At 57.3% G+C, this 25,244-nt stretch overlaps 1 protein-coding gene across 3 annotated transcripts in view; it reads right to left on the reverse strand.

Moving 5' to 3' along the window:
- AP1B1 (adaptor related protein complex 1 subunit beta 1) overlaps positions 1-22,965 on the reverse strand; it is a 28,275-nt gene extending 5,310 nt beyond the window's left edge. Inside the window, exons 1-15 of one of the 3 annotated variants that reach the window (XM_054516758.1) lie at positions 22,944-22,965; positions 17,022-17,139; positions 15,799-15,861; positions 14,847-14,952; positions 12,273-12,408; positions 9,717-9,962; positions 8,048-8,238; positions 7,400-7,621; positions 6,280-6,400; positions 5,785-5,880; positions 4,694-4,809; positions 3,938-4,103; positions 3,015-3,113; positions 1,422-1,681; positions 107-308 (exon numbers count right to left, since the gene is read on the reverse strand). In XM_054516758.1, coding sequence (XP_054372733.1) covers positions 107-308; positions 1,422-1,681; positions 3,015-3,113; positions 3,938-4,103; positions 4,694-4,809; positions 5,785-5,880; positions 6,280-6,400; positions 7,400-7,621; positions 8,048-8,238; positions 9,717-9,962; positions 12,273-12,408; positions 14,847-14,952; positions 15,799-15,835 — 1,998 coding nt within the window. In that variant the 5' untranslated portion in view covers positions 15,836-15,861; positions 17,022-17,139; positions 22,944-22,965. Of the gene's footprint in view, positions 1-106; positions 309-1,421; positions 1,682-3,014; positions 3,114-3,937; positions 4,104-4,693; positions 4,810-5,784; positions 5,881-6,279; positions 6,401-7,399; positions 7,622-8,047; positions 8,239-9,716; positions 9,963-12,272; positions 12,409-14,846; positions 14,953-15,798; positions 15,862-16,021; positions 16,129-17,021; positions 17,172-22,943 lie in introns of those variants that run through there. The other 2 variants (XM_036393235.2, XM_054516759.1) reach the window with 2 other exon arrangements.
- Between the last annotated feature and the right edge of the window lie 2,279 nt (positions 22,966-25,244).

Here is a 25,244-nt window from a genome sequence, read left to right on the forward strand (position 1 = left end):
GCTGACAAGTCTGTCCTGTGACAGAGCAGAGCCAGCATCAAGGCCAGCAGGATGCCCATGGGATAGCCTGGAGCCAGGGAAGGAGCAGGGGAGCTCTGGGACGTACCAGCCTGTCCAAGCCACCCCCGAGGAGGTCCACGGCGCCCATCTGCACGGCGGAGGTGGCCATGGGGGGCCCGCTCACTGGGGGGCCCAGGTCCAGGTTGAGCAGGTCCCCCAGCAGGTCCCCCTGGGTGGGGATGACAGAGGGCTGATCTCCTGCTGGCCCCCCCGACGGGGCTGTGTCCGGGCTCTCAGGACTCTCACCCCTGAAGGGAATGATGGGAGAGGTTGAGGAGCTCCAGCTGGGACAGTAGGTCCCACTGCAGACAGCGGCTGGCCCAGTTGAAGCCTCCATCCCATCCTGGCTCCCAACACTTCAATGGCAAGCCAGACCTACCCCTATGCCATGCTGGCTCCCAACACATTCCCACAGACATCACTGGGAATCTCTACAATCCCAGTGGAGATCACTTCCACTGGGATCACTCCTTCAGCTTTTCAAGGCCAGGGCTGAACCCACACAGCCCTGCTCCTCCCTTGGGATGGGGGCTCAGCTCTGAGCCCAGTAGCCCCACAGCAGCCCCACATCCAACCCCTCCATCCACTGTTGCAGTGTGATGTCATGGTTTGCCCTGGATACCCCAGGTTCCTCCCTGATGATTCCCTGCCAGGTGTGTCAATCATCCCTCCTTTCCACACCCTGACCCCTCCCAGCACTGGCAGTCCTGGCATTCCAGAAGGGCCTCGAGTGATTGGCAGATCCAAAGGATGCCCTCTACCCCTGGGGGACACTGGGCCACCCAGGTGTCCTTTGTCCCTCCCCTCCTGTACCCGGTTGGTGGCTCCCTGCCCCTTCCCTGCCCCTCTCCCCGGGGTTCAAAGGAGCAGCAGCCACGGGCTCAGGGAGTTCTGTTGGAGCTGGTGCTGCATTCAGAGGCCTGAGGGCCAGAATAAAGCTCTGGATCCAAACCCTCCATCAGAACCGACTCCTTTCCTTCACCATCGCCTGAAAGCTTCTCCAACAGAGGGAAACCTGAGGAGCAGCCCCTGTTATGGGGGGAAGCTCCATCCCAGCACCACCAGAGCTCCTGCAGGCCTGGACTTGTCCCCACGTGCCCAACTGCAGCACCCAGCCAGCCAAAAGTGTCTGTGGGGTGAAACACCACACACCCAGCCAGCCAAAAGTGTCTGTGGGGTGAAACACCACACACCCAGCCAGGCAAAAGTGTCTCTGGGGTGAAACACCACAGTGCCGCTGTTTGGTTCAGCAGCAGGGCCAGACAAGCTCAGGCATGTCCTGTCCTGATATATTGGTAATTATTCCAATAACCCACAGCCCTGGGACTCCCAGCCCGGGGTGGGGACAGGGGAGCACTCACGAGTCCGTGCGCGGGGGCAAACTCTTGTGCACGACGCCCCTGCTGCCCTCCACGAAGGCGCTGGGGGGTTTGTGGTACACCGAGGCCAGGGTCCCGATGTAGCAGATGAGCTCGTCCAGCAGCGTGGGCTCGATCAGATCCGTCTCCTCCGAGATCAGCGGCTTCTCGGCCAGCACCACCTCCTTGGCGGCCACGGGGTCCGTGGAGAGCAGGCGCCAGTAGATGTACCCACGATCCCGCAGGTCGGGGTTGTCCGAGTCCTTTGGGAAGCCATTGGGGAGCTGCAGCTGCTACAGAGATACTTGGAGCAACTGCAGCTACTATGGAGCTGCTCGGAGGAACTGGAGCTACTACAGAGATACTCGGAGCAACTGCAGCTACTACAGAGATACTCGGAGCAAGTGCAGCTACTACGGAGCTGCTCGGAGCAAGTGCAGCTACTGCAGAGCTGCTCAGAGCAACTGCAGCTACTACAGAGATACTCAGAGCAACTGCAGCTACCACAGACCTGCTCGGAGCAAGTGCAGCTACTACAGAGATACTCGGAGCAACTACAGCTACCATAGAGCTGCTCAGAGCAACTGCAGCTACTACGGAGATACTCGGAGCAAGTGCAGCTACTACAGAGCTGCTCAGAGCAACTGCAGCTACCACAGAGCTGCTCAGAGCAACTGCAGCTACTACAGAGATACTTGGAGCAAGTGCAGCTACTACGGAGCTGTTTGGAGCAACTGCAGCTACTACAGAGCTGCTCGGAGCAACTGCAGCTACTACAGAGCTGTTTGGAGCAACTGCAGCTATTACAGAGATACCTGGAGCAAGTGCAGCTGCTATGGAGCTATTTGGAGCAGCTGCAGCTACTACGGAGCTACTCGGAGCAGTTGCAGCTACTACAGAGATACTCAGAGCTGCTTTCCCCACCTAAGCCTTGCTGGGAGGGATCACAAAGGCCAAAGGTGCCTCCTGAGCCATGGGATGCCCACACTCCCCAGGCTTCCAAATGTCAGCATTCCCAGAGGGACTGGGGACAAGGGATGGAGGGACAGGACACAGGGAATGGCTGCCCTGTGGTTCTGAGCTCTGTTAATAAGTCTCTGAGGAATTTTTGTGGAATTTTTGTGGTGAGTGATTGATTGGTTGAGAGGGGGAGTTATAGGGGTTGTTGAAATGTTTGGAGGGAGTTATTGGTTTGGGAAAGTTGGTGTGGAGTTTGGGTGGTTTGTTGGTGTTTGGGAGGGTGTGGGCAGGAGAGGGAGATCCTGCCCATCTAAGCCCTGCCAGAGGGCAGGGATGAATGGGATATTGGGAATCAGGAATTGTTCCCTGGCAGGGTGGGCAGGCCCTGGCACAGGTGCCCAGAGCAGCTGGGGCTGGCCCTGGATCCCTGGCAGTGCCCAAGGCCAGGCTGGATGGGGCAATCTGGGACACTGGAATGTGTCCCTGCAGGCTGGAACAAGGGGATCCTTAAGGTTCCTCCCAACCCAAACCATTCTGAACGAAGCTCCAATTCCCTGCCTGCTGTCACCTGACCAGGCCATTCCCACTGCCCTGGGGGACGGGAAGCCCTGGGAAGCTGTCCCAGGTGTCACCCACCTGTGTGGCCAAGCTCAGCACCTGCTGCACCAACTCCTGTGTCTCTGTGGGCTTCTTCAGGAACAGCTTCACGATGGCTGTCAGCAGCTGCAGCTGGACCTGTGGGGGACAGACAGACAGACAGACAGGTCACACCATGTTTGTGCAGGAACACATGGATTTGCCCCAGGACTTAACCCCAACCTGCCTTTCAAGGGACCACAGGGATGGTGACCATGTCAATGGCAGTGACACATGTGAGGGCACCTCACCAGCCCCTTTCCAGCCCATTTGCACACTCTCAAACACAGTCTGACCCCAAAACCATGGGCAGGATCTTGGGAGCAGCTTACATGGTCCCACAGGGCACAGGCCAGAGCATCCTTTGACTTCCACATGGATAAGCAGCAGGAATTCCCCTCCCAGCCTCTCAGGGGCCTGGATCTGCCTTTGCTACTCAGCATTTGTAGACTTTGCCCTGTTCACTGTCACTTGGTTACAGGGTGTTTTGCAGAGTTTTCCAGAGTTGGAAACCCTCCAAAATTCCACAGGCAAACCCACTGGCCTCAGTTGCCCTGGGAGACACTGCTCCTCCCCCTGCTCATTTTCCAGCCCCACAGGGATCCTGTGCTGGCACAGTGTGATAACCAGATCCCTGCCTGGTGCCTCCCAACCATGGAACTGGGAAGGCACTTGGGACAACGCCATGGTGGCATTTCACAGAACCATGGAACAGCTTGGGCTGCAAGGGACCTCAAATCCCATCTCATTCCCCCTCTTGCCATGGGCAGGAACACCTTCCACCCTGCCAGGTTACTCCACATCCTACACCCAAACCTGCCCCAAGCACCTGCACGAACAATCCCTTCAGAGCAAACTGTGCCCTGCTCCACCTAGGAGCTCTGTCCCAGTGCCACCCCGAGGCAGCAGGTCCCCTGGCACACCTGGGTGCTCTCATCATGGAAGCCCTCCAGGAAGCTCTCCAGCAGCTCGTCGGCGTTGTCGATGCGCTCGGCGTATTCCCCCACGATCCAGATCATGGCAGCCCTGGCCTCAGGCTCGTCCAGGGAATCCAGGTTCTCACAGAGCGTGGCAATCACACTCTCGTACCTTCCCGAGGGGAGGAGAGCAGGAGACACAAATCCTGATCCACCCAAACTCCAAACCACGTCCCACCCTGCCTGGGGCTGGCCCTCACCCCATGGGCAGTGCCCACGCTGATCCCAGAGCACATTCCCTGCTCCTGAATGAGCCTGGAGCCAAGGGCTACTCCAGCAGAGCTCTGCTCGTTACCAATTCAGTTCATTAGTATTTATTACCACTATTAGTGCCCTGATTACAGACTTGCCTATTCATCCTGGCTCAGCTGGAACATTCCCTCCCCTCTCCTCTCCTCTCCTCCTGCTGCCCTTGTTCCAGCACCAGGAGCTGGATTGAGAGCCAGGGACAGTTTCTGCTGACACAAGGGACCTGCACATCCCTGGCAGCTGCTCTCCATTTCAGTGCCTGGATTTTGGACTGCCACCATCCTGGGGCTGGGGACAAAACAAACCCACCCAAAGCCACCTGTGCTGTGGGGAGGCTCTGGGGGCTTCATCCCACCAAGAGCTTGTGGCCTCTTGAGCACAGAGAGGAGGGAAGAGCTCAGGTTGGAGCAGGAGCACCCCAGAGAAGCCCCAGCCCAGGGAGTCCCCACGCACTTGTTGGGGTACTTGCGGAAGATGTCCTTGATGACCACGATGGCCTCCTGCACCACGTAGTTCACCTTGGTCTGGATGAGGTCCAGCAGGGTGCTGACACAGCGCTCGGCCGATTGCTGCCAGAGGGACTGGGTCACACAGGGACAGCCCCCCTCACATCCCAAACCTGCCACTGCCTCTTGCCCCCCCCCAAATCCAACCCACAGCAGAACGGGGGACACTGAGTGGGGTCTGCCCTTCACATCCTGGTGTGCCTCCTCCTCATCCTCTCTGCACATCCCCACAGGCTCCTCTCTCCCCATGGGAAGCGTTCCAGCCATGCAGAGCCACCTTTCCAGGGAGGTTTTTAACAATCCCCTTCGGAAAATTATCCCCACAGGGAAGCAAACCCTCTGAGCAGCCCCTCAGGAAGGGATGGATTCCCTCCCAGCCTCCTCAGGAAGGGACTGGATCCCTCCCAGCCTCTTGCAAAATTACTGGGACCTTCCCAGCCCCCAGGAAAGGATCAGCTCCCTCCCAGCCCCCAGGAAGGGATCAGCTCCCTCCCAGCCCCTCAGGAAGGGATCAGCTCTCTCCCAGCCCCTCAGGAAGGGATCAGCTCCCTCCCAGCCCCTCAGGAAGGGATCAGCTCCCTCCCAGCCCCCAGGAAGGGATCAGCTCCCTCCCAGCCCCTCAGGGAGGGATCAGCTCCCTCCCAGCCCCTCAGGAAGGGATCAGCTCCCTCCCAGCCCCCAGGAAGGGATCAGCTCCCTCCCAGCCCCTCAGGGAGGGATCAGCTCCCTCCCAGCCCCCAGGAAGGGATCAGCTCCCTCCCAGTCCCACTCTGGTCCCCAACAAGCCACTGGTATCACCCACTGCATTCTTGGCCCTGTTCTAGGCAGGGATCCTAAAGCAGCTCCAGTTGCAAAGGATAAGGGGGTGGAAGACCCCCTGGCACCCCAATGATTCCTGTGGAACAACCATGGCTCATCCCCATGCCTGGGAAGGCTCCAACTTGCAAATTCCAGGGACGAAATGGCCACCATGTGCTGGGAAGTGCCACCCTGCCCACCCACAGGTGCCACAAGGCCCCACCGTGTCCCAGCCCTCACCTCCACCTTGATGGCACAGCGGCCGATGGCTCTCACCGCCTTCCTGACAAAATCCACATCCACCTCCGTGGCGTATTCCTTCAGCTCTGCCAGCACCTGAGGGGAAGCACAGCACAGTGACAGCCTGGCAGCATGGCACAGCCACCAGGAGAGAGTGACACAGCCACCAGGAGAGAGGGACACAGCCACCAGGAGAGAGGGGCACAGCCACCAGGAGAGAGGGACACAGCACAGTGACAACCTGGCAGCAAGACACAGCCACCAGGAGAGAGGGGCACAGCCACCAGGAGAGAGGGACACAGCACAGTGACAACCTGGCAGCAAGACACAGCCACCAGGAGAGAGTGGCACAGCACAGTGAGAGCCTGACAGCACAGCACAGCCACCAGGACAGCGGGACAGTGACCCAGCACGAGCAGCAGGGTGGGACAGCTGCTCCCAGCAGAGCTGGGGCTGGCACTGGGCTGGCCCTGGGTGCCCAGGCCAGCTGCTGACCTGAGCTATGTTGGCCTGGGAGGCCAGGCGGATCATGATGTCCAGTTTCTCCAGTTTGACGTAGATGGGGTCGTTGTACTTGACAAAGAACACTTTCATCTCGTGCTTCAGGATCTCGGGCCTGGGGCAGCGAGAGGCAGCGTTAGGGGGGGACAGGCACTCACTCCCACCCTACCAATCCCAAGGTTTTGGGGGCCTATTCAATGCCAAGGAATCCAAGTCACCGTGGTTATCCCCCAGGATTCTGTCCCTTGGCTCCCCTTTGCTGGCACACAGGGGACAGAGCACAACCTTGTCACAAACACGGGCCAGACGTGAGGCAACGGGGGACGTTTGTCCTGCCAAGGCTGGAGGGACGTTTTAGTGGGAGCAGGGACACAAATCCAGACCCCAGGGCTAGGCTGGACCTTTCTCAGCAGCTCACCCTCTCTCTAAGCTGGGAAAGAGCTAGGCCAGGTCCAGCTCCAAGCTGCCTTCCACATTCCCACTCCCAGGGACATTAATTGCTTTCCACTTCTCCCAGAAATTGCTGCTATTTTTAAGAGACGACCACGGCGCTGACTGGGAGGAGAACAAATCATCTGACTGGGCTGGGGCTCTCCAGCTGCCACTCCTGCTCCAGGCACACGTGTGGGGCCTCAGCCACCTCCAGGATTTTAGATCAGCAAAGGGACAAAAGGACTCTGAGCACTTGTTCAAAGAGGACAACTGTGGAGAAAGCAGCTGGCAGCACAAAAATCCCTCTGTAGACACAGAGGGACTACTCCAAAGTCTCACAGCTTTTGGCTTTGCCATCCTTTGCTGCCCCAAATAAAGAATAAATTAAACTAAAGGATACATTAAACTGGAGATCCCAGCTTAGCTCCCTGCTCATTCCCTCACCTGACTGACTCAAGGCCAGGCCTTGGAGCAACCTGCTCTAGTGGAAGGTGTCCACGGCAGGGGATGGGATGAGATGAGCAGCTTTAAGATCCCTCCCAACCAAATCATTCCACGATTCCATGACTCTTCTTGGATTTTAAGTAACAGAGAAGAAAACACCCTACAGGATGTGTGTGACACTGCTGCAGACAGAGGGATTGAAGCACCTGTGGCTAAGAGGGGACACCTGGACACCCACCTCTTCTGCACGATGAGGTTGATGTTGCGGAGGGCCACGTACTGCAGCTCGGGCTCTGCAGACAGCAGAGTGACCAGTGGTGGGGCCAGCTTCTTCAGGAGAGTGCCATAATAATCCAGGTCCTTGGACAGCATCTCCATGAACTTCATCAGCACCTTGACAGCTGACAGCACCACGGCAGAGTTGGCGTGGGACAGCCGCGGTGTCACCCGCTCGCAGATGCTGCCGGGGCAAGGAGGAGGGAAAGGAAATGATCCCAGCCCTTCCTCCTGCTGAAAAATTCCTGCCAGCACGGAGGAAGGACTTGCAGGAAAGCTGAGTGGCACCTGGGACCTTCCCAAAGAGGCTGAACTGGCTCCTGAATGCCCCAGTGAAGGTTATTCCCCAGGCCCTGCAGAACCCTCTGGCAGTGGCCCCATTTCGGGGCTCCCCAGTGCCCATTGTCCCCTGTAGCCACATTTTAAGCAGCTCAAGGAGCACAATCCCAGTGCCAGGGCTCGCTACAGGACCAGGGCAGGCTCCAGATGGCCATGCCCAAGGCACAGGTCCAGCAGATGCCTGCTGTCCCACCTCCTGCAGCAGGGTCAGGAGGATGAAGACTCTCCTCAGAGGAGAAGGGGCAGTGCCAAGCCCTGCCTGTCCCCTCACCTCTGTGCCTCCCGGTCATCCTTGGGCATGTAGTTTGCCAGGCAGTCCAGGATGAAGATCTGGCCCCACTCAGTGCACTCGTTGAGGGCTGTGAGCAGCTTGTTGATGGACTGGGGGTTGAGGTCCAGGAGGTTGCTGCTGGGATGAGACTCCGCGATCTCCGACAGCGCTGCCACCGCGTTGGCCACCACCTGCCAGGGGGGACAGGACACGGATTGGTGACACCAGATGTGGTGTGAGGGGATGAGCTGCCTCCTCACTACAAACCCCTCACATCCCACCTACATCTGGGCTCCAGCTTCTCCCTCCCCACAGCAGATCTGAGGGGGATGGATGAGCCATCCCCACCGGCACGCTCCACCGCCCACGCCGCATCTCCAAGGGCTCCCACGTGTTCCACGGAGTCAGCCTTGGCTTTGTGCCCAGTTCCCTTCCCCAGGCAGCTCTGAGGAGCCCCAGAGCTTTCCACACAGCTCCTGGGCTCAACTCTACACCCAGGGAAAAACTGGAAAAGCAGGAAAGGCTGTGGGAAGAGAAACGCTGGGGAAAGGTGGTTTTAAAGTTTCCCATGCCCGGGGAAAGGGAGGGAAGCCAAAGCCCAGCTGCCAGGAAAACCAGAGGCAAAAGCCACTGGCCCTGTGGTATCAGAACCAAGCAGCAGCTTCCCTCTGCCCTGAGCCACCTGAGGCAGCCTCCTTCCCACTGGGAACAGAGGAATAACACACGGCCATCGGATGGGAGAAACCCTCTGTCCAGGACACAGGGTTATGGGGCAGGGAACACAGCCTGCAGTCCTGAGAAGCAAAAACTCCCCAGAAGTGCTTTGTTAACACCAAAAAGACAATCTGGGAGGAAGGGAGTTTGTGGAGTTTTCCTGTAATCTGATCCTAAGACTCCTCCCATGGGACACCTGATAAAACTCCCCGGCCCGGGGCTGCTCTCTCTCTGCTCTTGGCTCTCTGGAGCCCTGCTTGGGCTCCCAGGCCTGTGCCTCCTGCCCCCCCCTCCTCTGGCACGGGGTTAGGGGGGAAATAAAATGGACTCTCGTGCTAAACAACAAAGAGATTTAAAAAAAAAAATTTAAGAGTTAAAAAAAAAAAGGCAAGAAAGCAGGCAAGAAAAAAGGGAAGAAAGGCAAGCAAAAAGGGAAGAAGAAAGGCAAGAAAGAAGGCAAGAAAGCAGGCAAGAAAAGAGGGAAGAAAGGCAAGCAAAAAGGGAAGAAAGGCAAGAAGAAAGGCAAGAGAAAAAAGGCGGGAAAAAAGGCAAGAAAGGCAAGAGAAAAAAGGCGAGAAAGGAGGCAAGAAAGGAGGCAAGAAAAAAGGGAAGAAAGGCAAGCAAAAAGGGAAGAAGAAAGGCAAGAAGTAAGGCAAGAAAGCAGGCAAGAAAGGCAAGAAAAAAGGCAAGAAAGGCAAGAAAAAAGGCAAGAGAAAAAAGGCAGGAAAAAAGGTGGGAAAGGCAAGAGAAATAGGCGAGAAAGGAGGCAAGAAAGGAGGCAAGAAAAAAGGCAGCAATTTTCTCGTTTGCTTCTCCTGACATCGGCTGTGACCTCCCTGGACACGATCTCATCACTGTAGCCACACACTGCTACAGGAGTTGGACACGAACACGATGGGAGAGCAGCGACTGCCATTTGGACCAAGAGGAGGCAGAGAAGGCAAAAACCAATCACCATGGGGTTGGAGTCTGAGATGAGATCCTTGAGGGTGTCCAGGAAGCCCTGGTCCTCCACCAGCTGGGCGTTGATGTCGTGCAGCTTGGCCACGCAGACGGCGGCCGTCTTGCGCACGTAGGGGTCCTCGTCCTTGAGGCACTTGCGCAGGGGCTCGCACAGGTACTCGGTGATCTTGTCCACGCGGATGCAGCCCATGGTGCGCACGGCCAGCGCCCGGATCAGCGGGTTCGGGTCCTCACAGTCCTGCAGGGATGGCAGAGGAACTTTGAGATAGGGCTAATGAGCTCTAGGAGGTCTGTAACACACCCAATGCTGCGCTGGGATTTCAGAACCCCGGGTCCCTCCCTGATAATTCCCTGCCAGGTGTGTCAGTCACCTCTCCTTGCCCCTCCCAGCACTGTCTGTCAGTCCTGGCATTCCAGAGTGATTTGCAGATTCAAAAGATGCCCTCTACCCCTGGGGGCATTGGGCCATCCAGGTGTCCTTTGTCCCTTGTCCCTCCCCTCCTGTCCCTGCTTGGTGGCTGCCTGCCCCTTCCCTGCCCCTCTCCCGGGGTTCAAAGGAGCAGCAGCCACGGGCTCAGGGAGTTCTGTTGGAGCTGGTGCTGCATTCAGAGCCTGAGGGCCAGAATAAAGCTCTGGATCCAAACCCTCCAGCAGAACCGACTCCTTTCCTTCACCATCGCCTTAAAGCTTCTCCACAGAGGGAAACCTGAGGAGCAGCCCCTGTTATGGGGGGAAGCTCCATCCCAGCACCACCAGAGCTCCTGCAGGCCTGGACTTGTCTCCAAGGGCCCAGCTGCAGCATCCAGCCAGCCAAAAGTGTCTGTGGGGTGAAACACCACACACCCAGCCAGCCCAAAGTGTCTGTGGGGTGAAACACCACACACCCAGCCAGCCAAAAGTGTCTGTGGGGTGAAACACCACACACCCAGGCAGGCAAAAGTGTCTGTGGGGTGAAACACCACAGTTGCTGCTGTTTGGTTCAGCAGCAAGGGCCAGACAAGCTCAGGCATGTCCCATCTGGCTATATTGGTAATTATTCCAACAACCCAAGATAGCTCAGCTACTTCTGGAGACACAATAATCAGCAGGATGGCTTCTGTTGTTGCTGTTTTGTTAGAAACAAAAAAGTTTAATAAAAAGCAAAATAACAAATAGAAAAACTGAGCTAAGTGACAGACATTTTTGCTCTTAGTAAAACACTTTACAAAAGTGATGAGTTTCTTTGTTCACTCCTTTTTCTAGTTAATTGTCTAAGGAAGACTTTTTAGCTTTTATCTAATTAGCTCTAAGTTTGAGGTGAAGTCTCTTAAGTCTTATGAGGTGTGTTTTCACTTAACCGAAGAGAGAAACTTCTAGACTTCTTTCCTTTTAAAGAGACAAAAGATAATTTTGTCACTCTGTAAACAGAGAGAACACTCTAAACAGAGAGAACACTCCTACACAGGGAGGACAGGGCAAGGTGGATATTATTGTAATAATTTTACAATAATTTATTATTGTAATCAAGGAGCCCTGATGAAGGCAGGAATAATGCTTCTGACTCCATGTTCTCAGAAGGCTCATTTATTACTTTATTATGCTATATTATATTAAAGAATACTTTACTATACTACAGAATACAGAAAGGACACTTACTGAATGCTACAAAGATAATAATGAAAACTCCTGACTCTTTCCAGAGTCCTGACACAGCTTGGCCCTGATTGGCCAAAGAGTGAAAACAACTCACAGCAGAATCCAATGGAACAACCACCTGTGGGTGAACAATCTCCAAACACATTCCACACCAGCACAACACAGGAGAAGCAAATGAGATAAGAATTGTTTTCCTTTTCCCTGAGGCCTCTCTCACTGCCTTTCCCCTTCTCAGGAGAAAACCCCTGGGTGAAGGAATTTTTTCAGAGAATGTGAATGCCACAGGATATCCTGGGCTCCTCAGCTATCTCCAGGGGGTTCAGGTCCTCCAGGAGATTTGGGTTCAAATTCCAAGGTTTTCATGTTCTGCTCTTGAGAATAAGTCACCCAAGAGAAGTTTCTCTCTTGTCCTGCACCCACTGAGTTCCAACACCATCAATCCTCACTCCCACAACTCCTCAATCCATTCAGGAATCCCATGTCCTCATCACTTACACCAGGTACCTGAACCAATGTGATGCTGGAAACAGATATTGGGATTATTATGAGGGGTTTACCCTCCCTAAAAAGCCTGAACTCCCTCTAAAGCCCACCAGGCCTTTTCACTGAGTGCTTTGGCAATATCCTGGTTCCTAACACACTCTTCAGTTCCCAGCTCCAATGGGAAGATCACGAGGGATTTCTCAGCCCATAAATTCACATGACAGCTCTCTCTGCCCACACCCCTGACAGAGCGAGTGGCACAGGACAGCTGCCAAAAACTGACTTTCTGCATTACTGGACAAATTCAATCCATTTTCTAGAGCTTGCAGAGCCCCTCCTCCAGAAGGGAGAGGCTTTGGAAAGCTGCCCACGCTCCCTGATTTGCAGCCTGGCACAGTGAGCTGGCACCTGGTGTCCCCTGTCCCCTCACCTTCACAAAGGTGTTCACAGCCATGATGGCCATGTCTGGCTGGCTCTTGGCATAGTTCATCAGGTAGAGGTAGACCAACTTCTTCAGCTCCAGGTTGTCTGTCTGCATGCAGTTCACCACATCCGGGAAGAGAGCGCTGCAACACAGAGAGCTCAGTGAAGGCAGGACACAGCCAGGCTGCCCATGGATCCCCTTCCCATGGATAACCTGCTCCCAAAGCCAGGAGAACCCAGCTCCCTCCGGGGAGGAAATGCTGGGGGTGCTCACCTGGAGAGGAGAAGGCTCCAGGGACACCTCAGAGCCCCTTGCAGGGCCTAAAGGAGCTCCAGGAGCTGCAGAGGGACTGGGGACAAGGGATGGAGGGACAGGACCCAGGGAATGGCTCCCACTGCCAGAGGGCAGGGATCGATGGGACATTGGGAATTAGGAATTGTTCCCTGGCAGGGTGGGCAGGCCCTGGCACAGGTGCCCAGAGCAGCTGGGGCTGCCCCTGGATCCCTGGCAGTGCCCAAGGCCAGGCTGGACACTGGGGCTGGGAGCAGCCTGGGACAGTGGGAGGTGTCCCTGCCATGGCAGGGGGTTGGATGAGCTGGGCTTTAAGGACCTTTTCCCATCCAAACCATTCCATGATTCTATGATTCCATGACCTGAGCCCACCCTGCAGCAGACATGGCTGAAATACCCATCCCCAGTGGATTTTTTAATAGATCTGTATCAAAACCAGCCCTTGATGGACCAAAATTGAGCTTTCCCACATGGCTCTGCTGCATCCACACTCCAGGGCACATCCACTGCCCCAGGAGAAGGTGCTGCACAACTCTCTCAGGCACAGGCTGGGGTTGTTGGGGGGTCTGTGCAGGGTCAGGAGCTGCACTGGATGACTCTTGTGGATCTCTTCCAACTCAGGATATTCCAGGACTTTATGCATCATCACAGGATGGTGCCCAAAGGAAGAGCCCCCCCTCCCCTGGGTGAGTCTGGAGCACCAGAGACTCTGCTGGGATGGAGGGGAATGCAGTGGATCTGCCTGCACAGACCTGGGGCTGCCCAAACATCCTGGAGCTGTGGGGTACCAGAGATGCTGTTTCATCCAAAGACAGACCAATCAGACAATTAAACCACCTCAGGGGAGGCAATCAAGATCCCAGGGCTAACACAGGAGTTATTCCACCCTGACAGATGTCCCAAGGCTCCTGGAAGCTTCTCCACCTGCGCAATGCAGCCAGGATCAAACCCAAGGCCCCCCTAAATCCAGGGAATTGGGTTTTGCAAAGCTGCTGCCCACCTGGGCTGGTCTCACCCTGGGTTAAACCAGGCTTTGCTGGCACCTCCTGGGGAGACTGCTTCCCTGCAGCCTGAAACAGGCACACACCAAAGAAATGGGCTGACACAGCCACGGGATCATGGAATGGCTTGGGAACCACGGAATCTCTAAATTTATCAAGTTCTACCCCCTGCCATGGGCAGGGACACCTTCCACTGTCCCAGGCTGCTCCAAACCCCATCCAGCCTGGCCTTGGGCACTGCCAGGGATCCAGGGGCAGCTCCAGCTGCTCTGGGCACCCTGTGCCAGGGCCTGCCCACCCTGCCAGGGAACAATTCCTAATTCCCAATACCCCATCTAAATCTCTTTTAGTTTACAGCCATTCTCCTTTGTTCTGTCACTATTTGTCCATGTCAAAAGCTGATCTCCCTCTTTTTTAAAGCCCCTTCAAGCCCTGGAAGCTCCTGCCATTTCTATGTGATTTCCACAGTGGTCTCAAGATGAACACTCCCTGCTGCTGTTGCTGCTGCTCTGGGAGCCAGGGATGCCCCAGTTCTCCCAACCCTGAGTGTGTTTTCCCTCCATTTAGTCTCAAATGCACCATGAAAATCAAATTGCTGATGCTGCCTGTGCTGGGACAGGTCTGTGCAGGACAAGGCATGGAAGGAGCCACGTGCAGCTCAGCCAGATGGAAAAGGAAGCAGAAACAGCAGCAGCTGCCTGACCTTTTGGACTGGAGAGGCTGTAAAGGGTTTATCAGCATACAGGCACTGCCACCAAGCCTCCAAGGGGGTCCTGCTTGTTTTTAGTAACACACAAAGGAAGTGGGAATAATCCCAACAAACTGATCTGGCAGCCAGACCAATCCTCTTTTAGCCAGATTACAACAAAAGCCAGGAGAGCCCCCAGCTGCCAGGTGGCCACGTGGACACAAACTGCACTCCAGGAGGCAGAGCTGCAGCCTGGGTGAATCCTGAGGGAAAAGCAGCAAGGAAACCCCCCTGGAAGCAACAGGGGGAAAAGGGAACCCAAAAACCAGCTGGGTTTGGCTTGGGAACATGGGAGAACAGCATGAAGGAGAGGTTTAGGGTAAATTTAAGGGAAAGGTTCTTCCCCCAGAGGGTGCTAGCACTGCCCAGGGAATGGGCATGGCCCCGAGGCTGCCAGAGCTCCAGGAGCCTTTGGACAGCACTGCCAGGGATGGACAGGGTGGGGTTTTGGGGGGTCTAGGCAAAGCAGGAGCTGGGCTGGGTGATCCCTGGGGGTCCTTTCCAGCTCAGGAGATTCCAGGCTGCAGCCCCAGCACACACCTGACGTCCTTGCCCACAGTCATGGAGGCAATCACCTTCTTCACAGCCTCCTTCTTCTTCTCCTTCTTGTCACTGTTCAGCTCAGCCTTCAGCTCAAATATCTCCCCTGGAGAGATGGAAAAAGTGGCAGCTCAGGGATTAGAGGCAAGGGTCCCCCACCCCTCTGCTGGGTGAGCACAGCTCCCACCTGCTGTGTGACAGGGCTCTTCTGCCACCCCTGACAAGAGGGATTTAATTTCCCCAACACCCCCCTGAGGGCTGGAGCTGCTCTGGGGGCTCAGCTCTCATCCATGGGAATGGAATATTCACCTCCTGCTGAATCCTTGTGGCTCCTCCAGCCTCACAGGGATGGGAGATGCTGCAGGAGCCAGGAGCACCCCACAGGCACTGGATGGGGTTATCCAGAGGGTATTTTTGGCTGTGGGGTGATGATCCCAGCCCCATGAGGCCCTACTCTTCCCAGGGATGATGCCAGGTGGATTTTGGACACTGCTCCTCAAGGCCATAGGAGCAAGGGTGGCTCCCAAATCCCTCCCTGACTGGGGCAGCATCTCCTGCCCTCCTGAAGCCAGGCTGAGCTCCTTACTCCCTCCTGGGCTGGCAGATTGAAGAGGAAGGTGCCACATGGCTTCTCTCCACCTTAATTCCTTGGTCTGGAGAGTGCTTAAGGCCCTGAGTGCTGCCCAGGGGAGCTCCTGAGCTGCTAAAGCCGATCAGCAGCTGCCACCAGCCCTGGCTGGGCTCAGGGGGCTGGGGACAAGGTGTCCTGACCCCACAGCAGCCCAGGAGCTGCTCCAGAGCAAGAAGCAGGGTGGGGTGTCAGCCACAGCATCCCAGGGGACTCAGGGCATTCCCACAGGAGCTTCCCAGCCCTCCCCACCTGGTTTATACAGGAGTAAGAACCTGCTGGTGATTTGGGGATGAATTGTGATATTCCTGCTCCTTCCCTTACCTTTCTTGGTGGTGGTGAAGTACTTGGAGTCTGTCATGGTGGTCTCCAGCCAGCAGCACGGCCCTGGAGGAGAGGCAGAGCACAGAGGGTCAGGGCTGATAATTTCCTTGCAGGGATTGTTAAGGAGAGCTCCAGGAAGAAAAACACCAGGGGAGGGAAAGAGTTTGGGATCTCATGGGAAGAGTCACAAGGAGGAGCACAATCCCCAAGGGAGTGTGAGCACCTCACAGCACTGTGATGATGGAGAATCAGCTGTTCCCTGATGGGGAATCAGGGCTCTCCAAAGAGGATGTGGAGGAGGAAAGGAACCACTGAAGATTCCAGGGCTGCAGCCCTGACTTTGCTCATCCCATCCTGCACAGAGCCAGGCAGCAGGGGCTCAGTGATCCTCCCTGGATTGGTCTCTCCTCATCCAAAAAATGCTTTCTTAAGGAAAACTCACAGCCAGCCCTCCCTCTCACCTACCCAGGGAACAGCTCAGGGCTGGGGACGGGAACTGAGCCAAACCCGAGGCTCAGCTCAGTGGGACAGCACAGCCAAGGGGCACAGATCTGCCAGATCAAAGGGAGCCTCTCCCACAAACCAGCCCTGCTCCAGCAGGGTTGCTTTAAATTCCAAGGGTGTGAGGTTTCAGCCCAGCACTTGAGGCTCCATTATATAATTCAGGCAGTTTAGGGCAGATTTAGGGCTTGGCAGGCTGAGGAAGGAGATGTGCAGCCCTTCAGAAAGGTCACTGGGGATTTGGCTTTTATGGCTGGTTTTCCCATCTTTGCTTCAACAGGGAAGGAACCAGAGGCTCGTCCTTGAAAGCCTGCAGTGGCCTTGCTGTTTTGGAGGGGCAGGAATACAGGAAGCAAAGCCAAGTGAAAAAAAAAAAGAGATTAAAAAAAAGAGCTTGCGGATGGGTTTAAAATGCAAATGAGCATCTTGAAAGCCAAACGCAGCAGGAGCACAGAGAAACTGTGTCCTCTGTTCCCTGTCCAAGCTGGAGAGGGATCCCCAGCAGGGATAAAAAGAAAATCTGGATGAAATCTGGGGGTTGAGCAGGCTGGGCAGAGCACACAGCTCGGCAGGGAGGGAGAGGGAAGGAGTTTGCGTGGGTTTGGGGCTGCTCTGGGGGCTGGCAGCACCATCCTGGTGCTATTCCAGAGGGGGAAGCCTGGCACCACAGTCCCACAGCCCTGCCCCTGGTGAGACAGGACACTCCTCGCTGCCTCAGTTACCTGGGATTGATTCAGAGCCTTTTTTATCCCACTAAGTCGATGGCTCTCCAGGGAACAGCGGGAGCTCCGGGCTGCGCCGCAGCTCTCTGCACCTCACTGCAGATCCTGTCCTGCCAGACTGGGAGGAAGGAAGGAAGGAAGGAAGGGAAGAAAGAGGATTCACTGCAGTCCCTCTGACTCCAGCACCTGGCTCACACTCAGCCCTGCTCTGCAGAAGTGCCTGGAAAGCAAACTTGAAGCTGAGCAGGGAATTTGTGCAGGCAGCTCGCAGACATCAATCACACCGGCCACTTCCCTGCAGCTCCCTGCTCTCCCAGAGCCAGGGAAAGCACAGCCTGTGCTCTTCCCATCCACAGCCCCACTGAAACACCCCACTGATTCAGAGGCTGAGACAACCACCCTCTCCCCCACCCCTTTAAGCCCTGCAGCAGCCCCAAGAAGGAAAGTGGCTCCTCCAGCTCGGGAATGAAGGCACAGCCATCGCTCCTCACACAACACAACCCAACCCTCCCCAGGGCAGGAAGCCCCCCAGGGCCTGCAGCAGGGTGAGGAGGGGACCAAAGAGCTGCCAAACCCCAGTGCTCAGCACCCTGCACCCTGTGTGTCCCCCAGGCTGTGCCAGGGTGACAAGGCAGGGCTGGCTGCCAGCTGCAGGTGAATCCCCACAGCTCAGCCCTTGGGCAGGGGCCAGCACTGCTGCCTGGCTCTGCCCTGAAGGATGCAGAGGGAAGGGGTTTGCTCCCTCAGCGCCAGCAATTCCCACCCAGCTCCTTTCCCCACTGAGCAATCCCCACCCAGCTCCTTTCCCCGCTGAGCAATCCCCACCCAGCTCCTTTCCCCACTGAGCAATCCCCACCCAGCTCCTTTCCCAGTGAGAGGCTGAGGGGAGCAGCCCCTCACTCACAAAAAGCAGGATGCCAGCAGCAAAGCAAAGGACACAGACCATCCCTGACCTTGTGGTGGCTCAGATTTTACCCCATCTTCACTTATTTTAAGCTGGTCTGGCAAAAATCCACAGCATTGAAGGAGTTAAATGTCCATCCATAAGGATCTGGAAGCTGCTGGAGAGGAGCACCCAGAGCCTCCCCCCAGCCAGTTTGGCCTCCTCAGGACTGGTTTTGGGACAGGTTTTGGCAGTGGCAAAAACCCAAACCCTTTTATCCCTGATTTGATTCACTCCAGGGGACTCAATTCCACAGCTCCACACAAACCAGAGCACTGCTGCTCTCCTGAGCCTCTCAGCCCCCAGGTCAGGCACATGGCAGAGCTCAGCCACCCCATTTTCCCAATGCCATGCCAGCACCTCCCAAATTCAGCTACCTTGGGAAAATAGGAGGCTCCTAAACCCAAAATACAACAGCAAACACATCACTGGGCATCCCACCGAGGTGGCTGCTGCCAGGGGGGTCCTGGGAATGCCACCAATGCCAAATGAGCCATTGCTGGTGCTGCTCACTTCCTCTTATGGAGAGTGCAGGAAAACTCATTTCTTCTGCTACTTTCACCAGCCTGTTTTAGGAAAATGCCTCCATTCTTGAAGGCTGAGATGCTGCTGACCAGAGACTTTCACCATGGAATGGTTTGGGTGGGAAGGGACCTTAAGGATGACCTGATCCTTCCACTGTCACACCTTCCACTGTCCCAGAGGGGACAAGGCTCCAAGCCCTGTCCTGGAACACTTCCAGGGATCCAGGGGCAGCCCCAGCTGCTCTGGGAATTCCATCCCAGGCCTTCCCCACCCTGCCAGGGAACAATTCCTCATTCCCAATATCCCATCCATCCCTGCCCTCTGGCACTGGGAGCCATTCCCTGTGTCCTGTCCCTCCATCCCTTGTCCCCAGTCCCTCTGCAGCTCTCCTGGAGCCCCTTTAGGCCCTGCAAGGGGCTCTGAGGTGTCCCTGGAGCCTTCTCCTCTCCAGGTGAGCACCCCCAGCTCTCCCAGCCTGGCTCCAGCCCTTGGAGCATCTCCATGGCCTCCTCTGGGCTCACTTTCAGCTTCCACCAGCACAGAGCCACTGCCAGGGCTGGGATGCAGCCCTAAACCTGTGCCCAAGACATCCCAAATCCCTGCTTATCCCAGCCCACCAAACCCCCCCAGGTCCTCCTGAAGGGAAGGGAAGGGAAGGGAAGGGAAGGGAAGGGAAGGGAAGGGAAGGGAAGGGAAGGGAAGGGAAGGGAAGGGAAGGGAAGGGAAGGGAAGGGAAGGGAAGGGAAGGGAATTCCAAGGACAAGCTCCTAGGAAAGGGCTCCCCTGGAAACCAGAGGGGCAGCTGGAGGTTAGTGGGGAAAGGCAACTCCCACAGGCAAACACCTCAGCTGGGAATGCAGCACCTGAGGGCCAAGGTGGCATAATTAGGGAAATTAAGGAAAACTAAAAAATTAATGGGTAACTGGAGCCATGGGGAATCACATAACTGCTCCCTGCTGCAGGGCACTGCAGAGGCCAGGCAGGGGTGAGGTGGTGATGGCTCCCTGTGGGAATTAGTAAAGGTAAGAAGGTTTCCAGAAAGCTCTAAAAGCAGGCCCAGAAACAGAAAGAACGAAAAACTTCGAGCTAAGTTGTAGTTAGAAAGTCTGAAAGTAGAAAAGTTATAATAGTACAGCAAGGACATGAAACAATAGCTTAAGTCTTAAGCTTGGCTAAGACAGACCTTAAGACTACAAGAAAATAAATTTGCTTAGCAAGACAGTAGAAGGTTTAAACTTACTAATAATGGACTGTGTATTATCCATAGAAAAAAGACAAGTGAACATTTTGTGAAACAAGTATACATGTGCTTTTAGTAATTAGCTAGAACAATTATCTAAAAACTTCAGCAATATGCTATTAGCTAAAAGATTTCAAAGTATTCTGTAACAAAGAAACCTTTAGCTGCTACCAGCTGTACATAAACTTTACCATCTTCCCATTGTCTCAACCATGTAATAAAGGCAATACAACAAATAAAACTCAAGAAATGCACCCAAGAGTCCCATCTGTTCATGAATGAAAAATAAAAATAAAATAACCACACCAACACAGCTCTGAGCCTATCCCTGCCCCATGGACAAACCCCAGGAGCTGCCACAGGCACCAGCCAAGGGAGAGAAACACCCCAGGGTGCAAGAAGAGAGCCAGGGGCTGAGGATACCCAACCCAACAGCTCCAGAGCCTCGTGCTGACCCCGGCTCTTTCCCTCCTTACTCACAGCAGCGCTTCCCATCCTGCAGCCACGGGCACAGCTCCCATCCCTGGGCTCATCCCACAGCTCCCATCCCACAGCTCATCCCACATCCCACATCCCACAGCTCCCATCCCAGGCTCATCCCCCAGCTCCATCCCTGTGCTCATCCCACATCCCACAGCTCCCATCCCTGGGCTCATCCCACAGCTCCCATCCCACAGCTCCCATCCCTGTGCTCATCCCACATCCCACAGCTCCCATCCCACAGCTCCCATCCATGTGCTCATCCCACATCTCCCATCCCCCATCCCTGTGCTCATCCCACAGCTCCCATCCCAGTGCTCATCCCACATCCCACAGCTCCCATCCCACAGCTCATCCCACAGCTCCCATCCCTGTGCTCATCCCACAGCTCCCATCCCAGTGCTCATCCCACATCCCACAGCTCCCATCCCACAGCTCATCCCACAGCTCCCATCCCAGTGCTCATCCCACATCCCACAGCTCCCATCCCTGTGCTCATCCCCCAGCTCCCATCCCTGTGCTCATCCCCCAGCTCCCATCCCAGTGCTCATCCCACAGCTCCCATCCCAGTGCTCATCCCACAGCTCCCATCCCCCAGCTCCCATCCCTGTGCTCATCCCACAGCTCCCATCCCAGTGCTCATCCCACATCCCCCAGCTCCCATCCCTGTGCTCATCCCACAGCTCCCATCCCTGGGCTCATCCCACATCCCCCAGCTCCCATCCCTGTGCTCATCCCACATCCCACAGCTCCCATCCCACCTCTGCCAGACCACCACAAACCCTCCCAGCAGCCCCACACACCTTTCCAGCAGGATAATTTTCCCCTGTCTGGCCTAACTGGAGCCAGTTTTTGCTCCAGCTCGGCCCTGCAGCAGCTCAGGGCTGTGATTCTGCTGGATCCCACCAGCACCATCCCCATTCTCTCTCCAATCTGTCACTGACCAACCCATGGGCATTCCAAAAGGCTCCATCCCCACCAAACAAGGGGTAACCTGGATAACTCAGGGGTAGGAGCCCAACTCACTGTGCCATTATCAGCAAGGTGCTCAAAGCAAACCCAAAAACTCTTTGGCAGATCCAAAGCAGTGGCAGCAGCAAATGCACTGCAAGCAATACATCCCATCAACCAGTAACTGGGGAATAAACTCAAGGAAAAAGCAAAAAGGACAATGCTGAGGTGTCCCCTGCAGCACACACTGCCAGGATCCCACTGCCACACAGCCCAGAGCCCCGTGCTCTGAGAGCTGGGGGGACTTTAATCACCTTGAAGTGGGATGGCACCCCCCAAACTCCAGCTGAGCATCCTCAGGGACACCAAGGATCTTGTCCTGGCCACAGCACCAGGCTCCCATGGCACAGGGGATGTTCTCCTCCTGGGAGAGCCAGGTTCTGCAGGGTGGACACCTCCTGCCATGGAATTCCCAAGCAAGGCCCAACACCCCTGGAAAGCCCCTTGGGGTGCCAAAGGCTGTTCAGCCTGGCAGTCTGACCCCACAAATGGGTGTGGGAAGCACAAAGCACATCAGTCCCACTGCTCATCCAAGGCCTATCCCATTTCCTGTCACCCCAGGAGAGAGCAGACACAAAACCCCACTGAGCCCCCACTGCTGCCGGGGATGGGACCCTGACAGGTGTCAGAACTCCACAAAACACCTGCAGCAACAACAGCAACACCTCCAACACAGCCCCCTCAGCCTGGAGCTGTCTCACAGCTCCTTTTTATCCACTTTGGGGCTTTTTCCCCCCAAATCTCCCTGGAGGAGGCAGCAAGCACAGGACATCAGCCTCCCTGTCTGCTCCATGCCCAGCTCCCAGCTTATTCCATGCAGAGCCAAGACCTTTCCCTACAGATGTGCCGTGTCCTGGGGGGGTGAAGGGCTCACCCCGTGTCCCCCAGCCCTTCCCGGGGGTCCTGTCCCCAGCACGGTGCCCGTCGGGCCAGGACACGGTGCCCGGGGAGGGGAGCGGATCCCGGGCGATCCCTGCGGGATGGAGCCGGGAGGGCAGCGCTGCCACACGGAGCTGCCGGGGGAGGCTGCGGGGACCGGGGACACGGGACACGGCCCGGGGGAGGCTGCGGGGACCGGGGACACCCGTGGGCCCCAGCTGGGCAAAGGAGGGGGACACGGCCCGGACTGAGGAGGGGAGCATGGGGACACGGCCCGGACTGAGGAGCGGAGCATGGGGACACGGCCCGGACTGAAGGGGGAACATGGGGACACGGCCCGGACTGAGGAGGGGAGCATGGGGACAGAGACCGGACTGAAGGGGGAACATGGGGACAGAGACCGGACTGAGGAGGGGAACATGGGGACAGAGACCGGACTGAAGGGGGAGCATGGGGACACGGCCCGGACTGAGGAGCGGAGCATGGGGACACAGCCCGGACTGAGGAGGGGAACATGGGGACAGAGACCGGGACACGGGGTCAGAACAGGGACCCAGCCCGGGGACACGGCCCGGGGCGAGGCGGAGGCCGGGTCAGGGGTCAGAGCGGGGACACCGCCGGTCCCTGAGGGGCACAGAGGGCACGGCTCAGGGCGGGGGGCGGCAGGGGCCCGGGCCCAGAAGGACGCGGCGCGGCCCGAGCCCCGGCGGGGGGCCCGTCCCGGGTGCGCACGGGCGGAGCGCGGGGGAGGCGGCCGGGGCAGGAGCGGCTGCGGGGCCCGGCTCTGCCCCAGGCCGGTCCGTCCATCCCATCCCGGTCCATCCCATCCCGGCCCGGCCCGTACCTGCTGCCGCTGCCGCCGCCACCGGAACTGAGGAGCGGGGAGCGCTTCCGGGGCGGGGCGGGGCCTCCGCTGGTGGGCGGGGAAGGAGGCGGGGGCACGGCGGGAGGGGCGGGGCTGGGAACGGGCGCGAGAACGGGAGAGGGAATGGGGCAGGGATAAGGATGGGATAGGGGAGAGGGAATGGGGGAACAGGGATGGGGATGGGAGGGAGAGGGAATGGGGAAACAGGATGGGATAAGGATAGGGGAGAGGGAATGGGGGAACCCGGAACGGGGACAAGGAATGGGAACAGGGGGTAGGAATGGGGACAGGGCATGGGGACAGGGCATGGGGACAGGGAATGGGGATAGGGGATAGAGACATGGGATGGGGACAGGGATAGGGATGTGGGATGCAAACAGGGGATAGGGATAGAGCATGGGAACAGGGGATGGGGATTGGAGATGGGAGCATGGGATGGGGACACGGATAGAGAAAGAGATGGGGACAGGAGATAGGGGCATGGTATAGGGACAGGGATGGGGATAGAGGATCGGGACATGGGATGAGGACATGGATGGGGACAGGGATAGGGACAGGGGATGGAGACATGGGATGGGAACATGGGATGGAGCAGAGAGATATGGGGACAGGGGACAGCCCAGGGGTTGGGATGGAAACAGGGAAAGGGTTGGGAGGCAGGGCTTGGGAGTGGGGGTCACACCGGGTGTGGAGACAGGGTCACCCCTCCACAGGCCATGTCCCCTTGCTCAGCCGCGTGTCCCCAGGGTGGGAAGGACCCTGAGGGCCCCGCCTGTCCCCACCCGCGGGTCCCCACGGCCCCAGGCTGGTGGCAGATGGCCGGGAGCAGGTCAGGGGGCTGGCAGCAGGAGCTGGGCGGGCAGAGCTGCTCGGGGGTGGCCCGTGCCTGCTGTCCCCGTGTCCCCAGCACTCCCGGGGATGTGGCACTGGCTGAGGGTGCTCAGCCTCCCACTCCTCCTGGCGCATCCCACTGCTCCCGGCCCTGCTTCCGTGGATCTGTGGGAGAAGGGTCAGGGTGGGACCCTGCTCACACAGGGGACAGCTGTGGGGACAGCAGGGACACCAGGGCTGGTCCTGGGAACCATGGACCTGCCTTCTGATTGGCTGGGATCTGTGGACCTGCCTGCTGATTGGCTGGGATCTATGGAGCTGCCTGCTGATTGGCTGGGGGATGCCTATGCACTTGCCTGCTGATTAGCTGGGATCTGTACTCCTGTCTGCTGATTGGCTGGTACAATGTCTATCAATCTGGTTGCTGATTGGCTGGGATCTCCAGGCCAGGCTGCTGATTGGCTGAGCTGTTAGTGCCTGCCCACATCTTGAGCTCTGTGTGTGCTGATTGGCTGGGTGGTCTGGGACTGCTGATTGGCCATTGGTCCATATGGACGGACTGGCAGGGCTGTCTGTGAGTGCTGATTGGCTGGATGGTACCTGAATGCTGATTGGCTCTATGGTATCTAACTGCTGATTGGCTCTATGGTACTTGAGTGCTGATTGGCTGGGTGGCCTGTGGCTGCCCCCGTCCCAAGGGCAGGTTTTGGGGGTCACATCCCCCCACCCCATCCCTGTCTCCATCCTCACCCCAGCAGAGATGGCAGACCTGGCCCTCCCATCGCTCCCTGCCGGGAGCTCCCCAGCATCCCGCAGGGCTGTCCCCTGTCCCCCCAGGGAACCCTCCCGGCACCACCCCCCTGCCAGCAGGAACCCCCCCAGCCCCAGTCAGTGCCTGGCCCCGGGGGGACACCGAGTGAGGGCCCCACCCCAGGGTCGCTGCCGCACCCTTGGAGGGGGTGTCTGTGCCACCCGGGGGTCCCTCCTTTCTCCTTCACACCGGGGTGGGGTCCTGCTCTGTACTGGGTGGTCCCAGCTCCCTCCCGAGTGTCTCACTCTCTATTCCTGGGGACCCCACTCTATTCCCAGAGTTTCTGTCTCTGCCCAGGGGGTCCACGGTCACATCAGGGGGCTCCCCACCCCCTTTCCACGGGGTCCTCGCCCTGTCCTCGGGGGTCCCACCTCCCTCTCTGAAGGTCCCACCCTCTATTCTTCTTTTCCCCCTCTCTGCTCTGATGGTCCCTTCTCGCTTCAGGGGCTCTCCACTTCCCACGGGGTCCTCACTCTGTCCTGGGGTGTCCCTGCTCTTTTCCCGGGGCTCCCATTCTCTATTCCCGGTGGTTCTGCTCCCTGGCCGGGGATGTGTTCTCCCTCAAGGAGTTCCCTCCTCCCTTCCCGGGGTCCCACTCTCTGATCCCGGGGGTCCTTGCGGGATCTCTCCACTCCCTT

Source organism: Molothrus ater, chromosome 18, assembly GCF_012460135.2.
Source record: "Molothrus ater isolate BHLD 08-10-18 breed brown headed cowbird chromosome 18, BPBGC_Mater_1.1, whole genome shotgun sequence".
In the NCBI taxonomy this organism is placed as follows: domain Eukaryota; kingdom Metazoa; phylum Chordata; class Aves; order Passeriformes; family Icteridae; genus Molothrus; species Molothrus ater.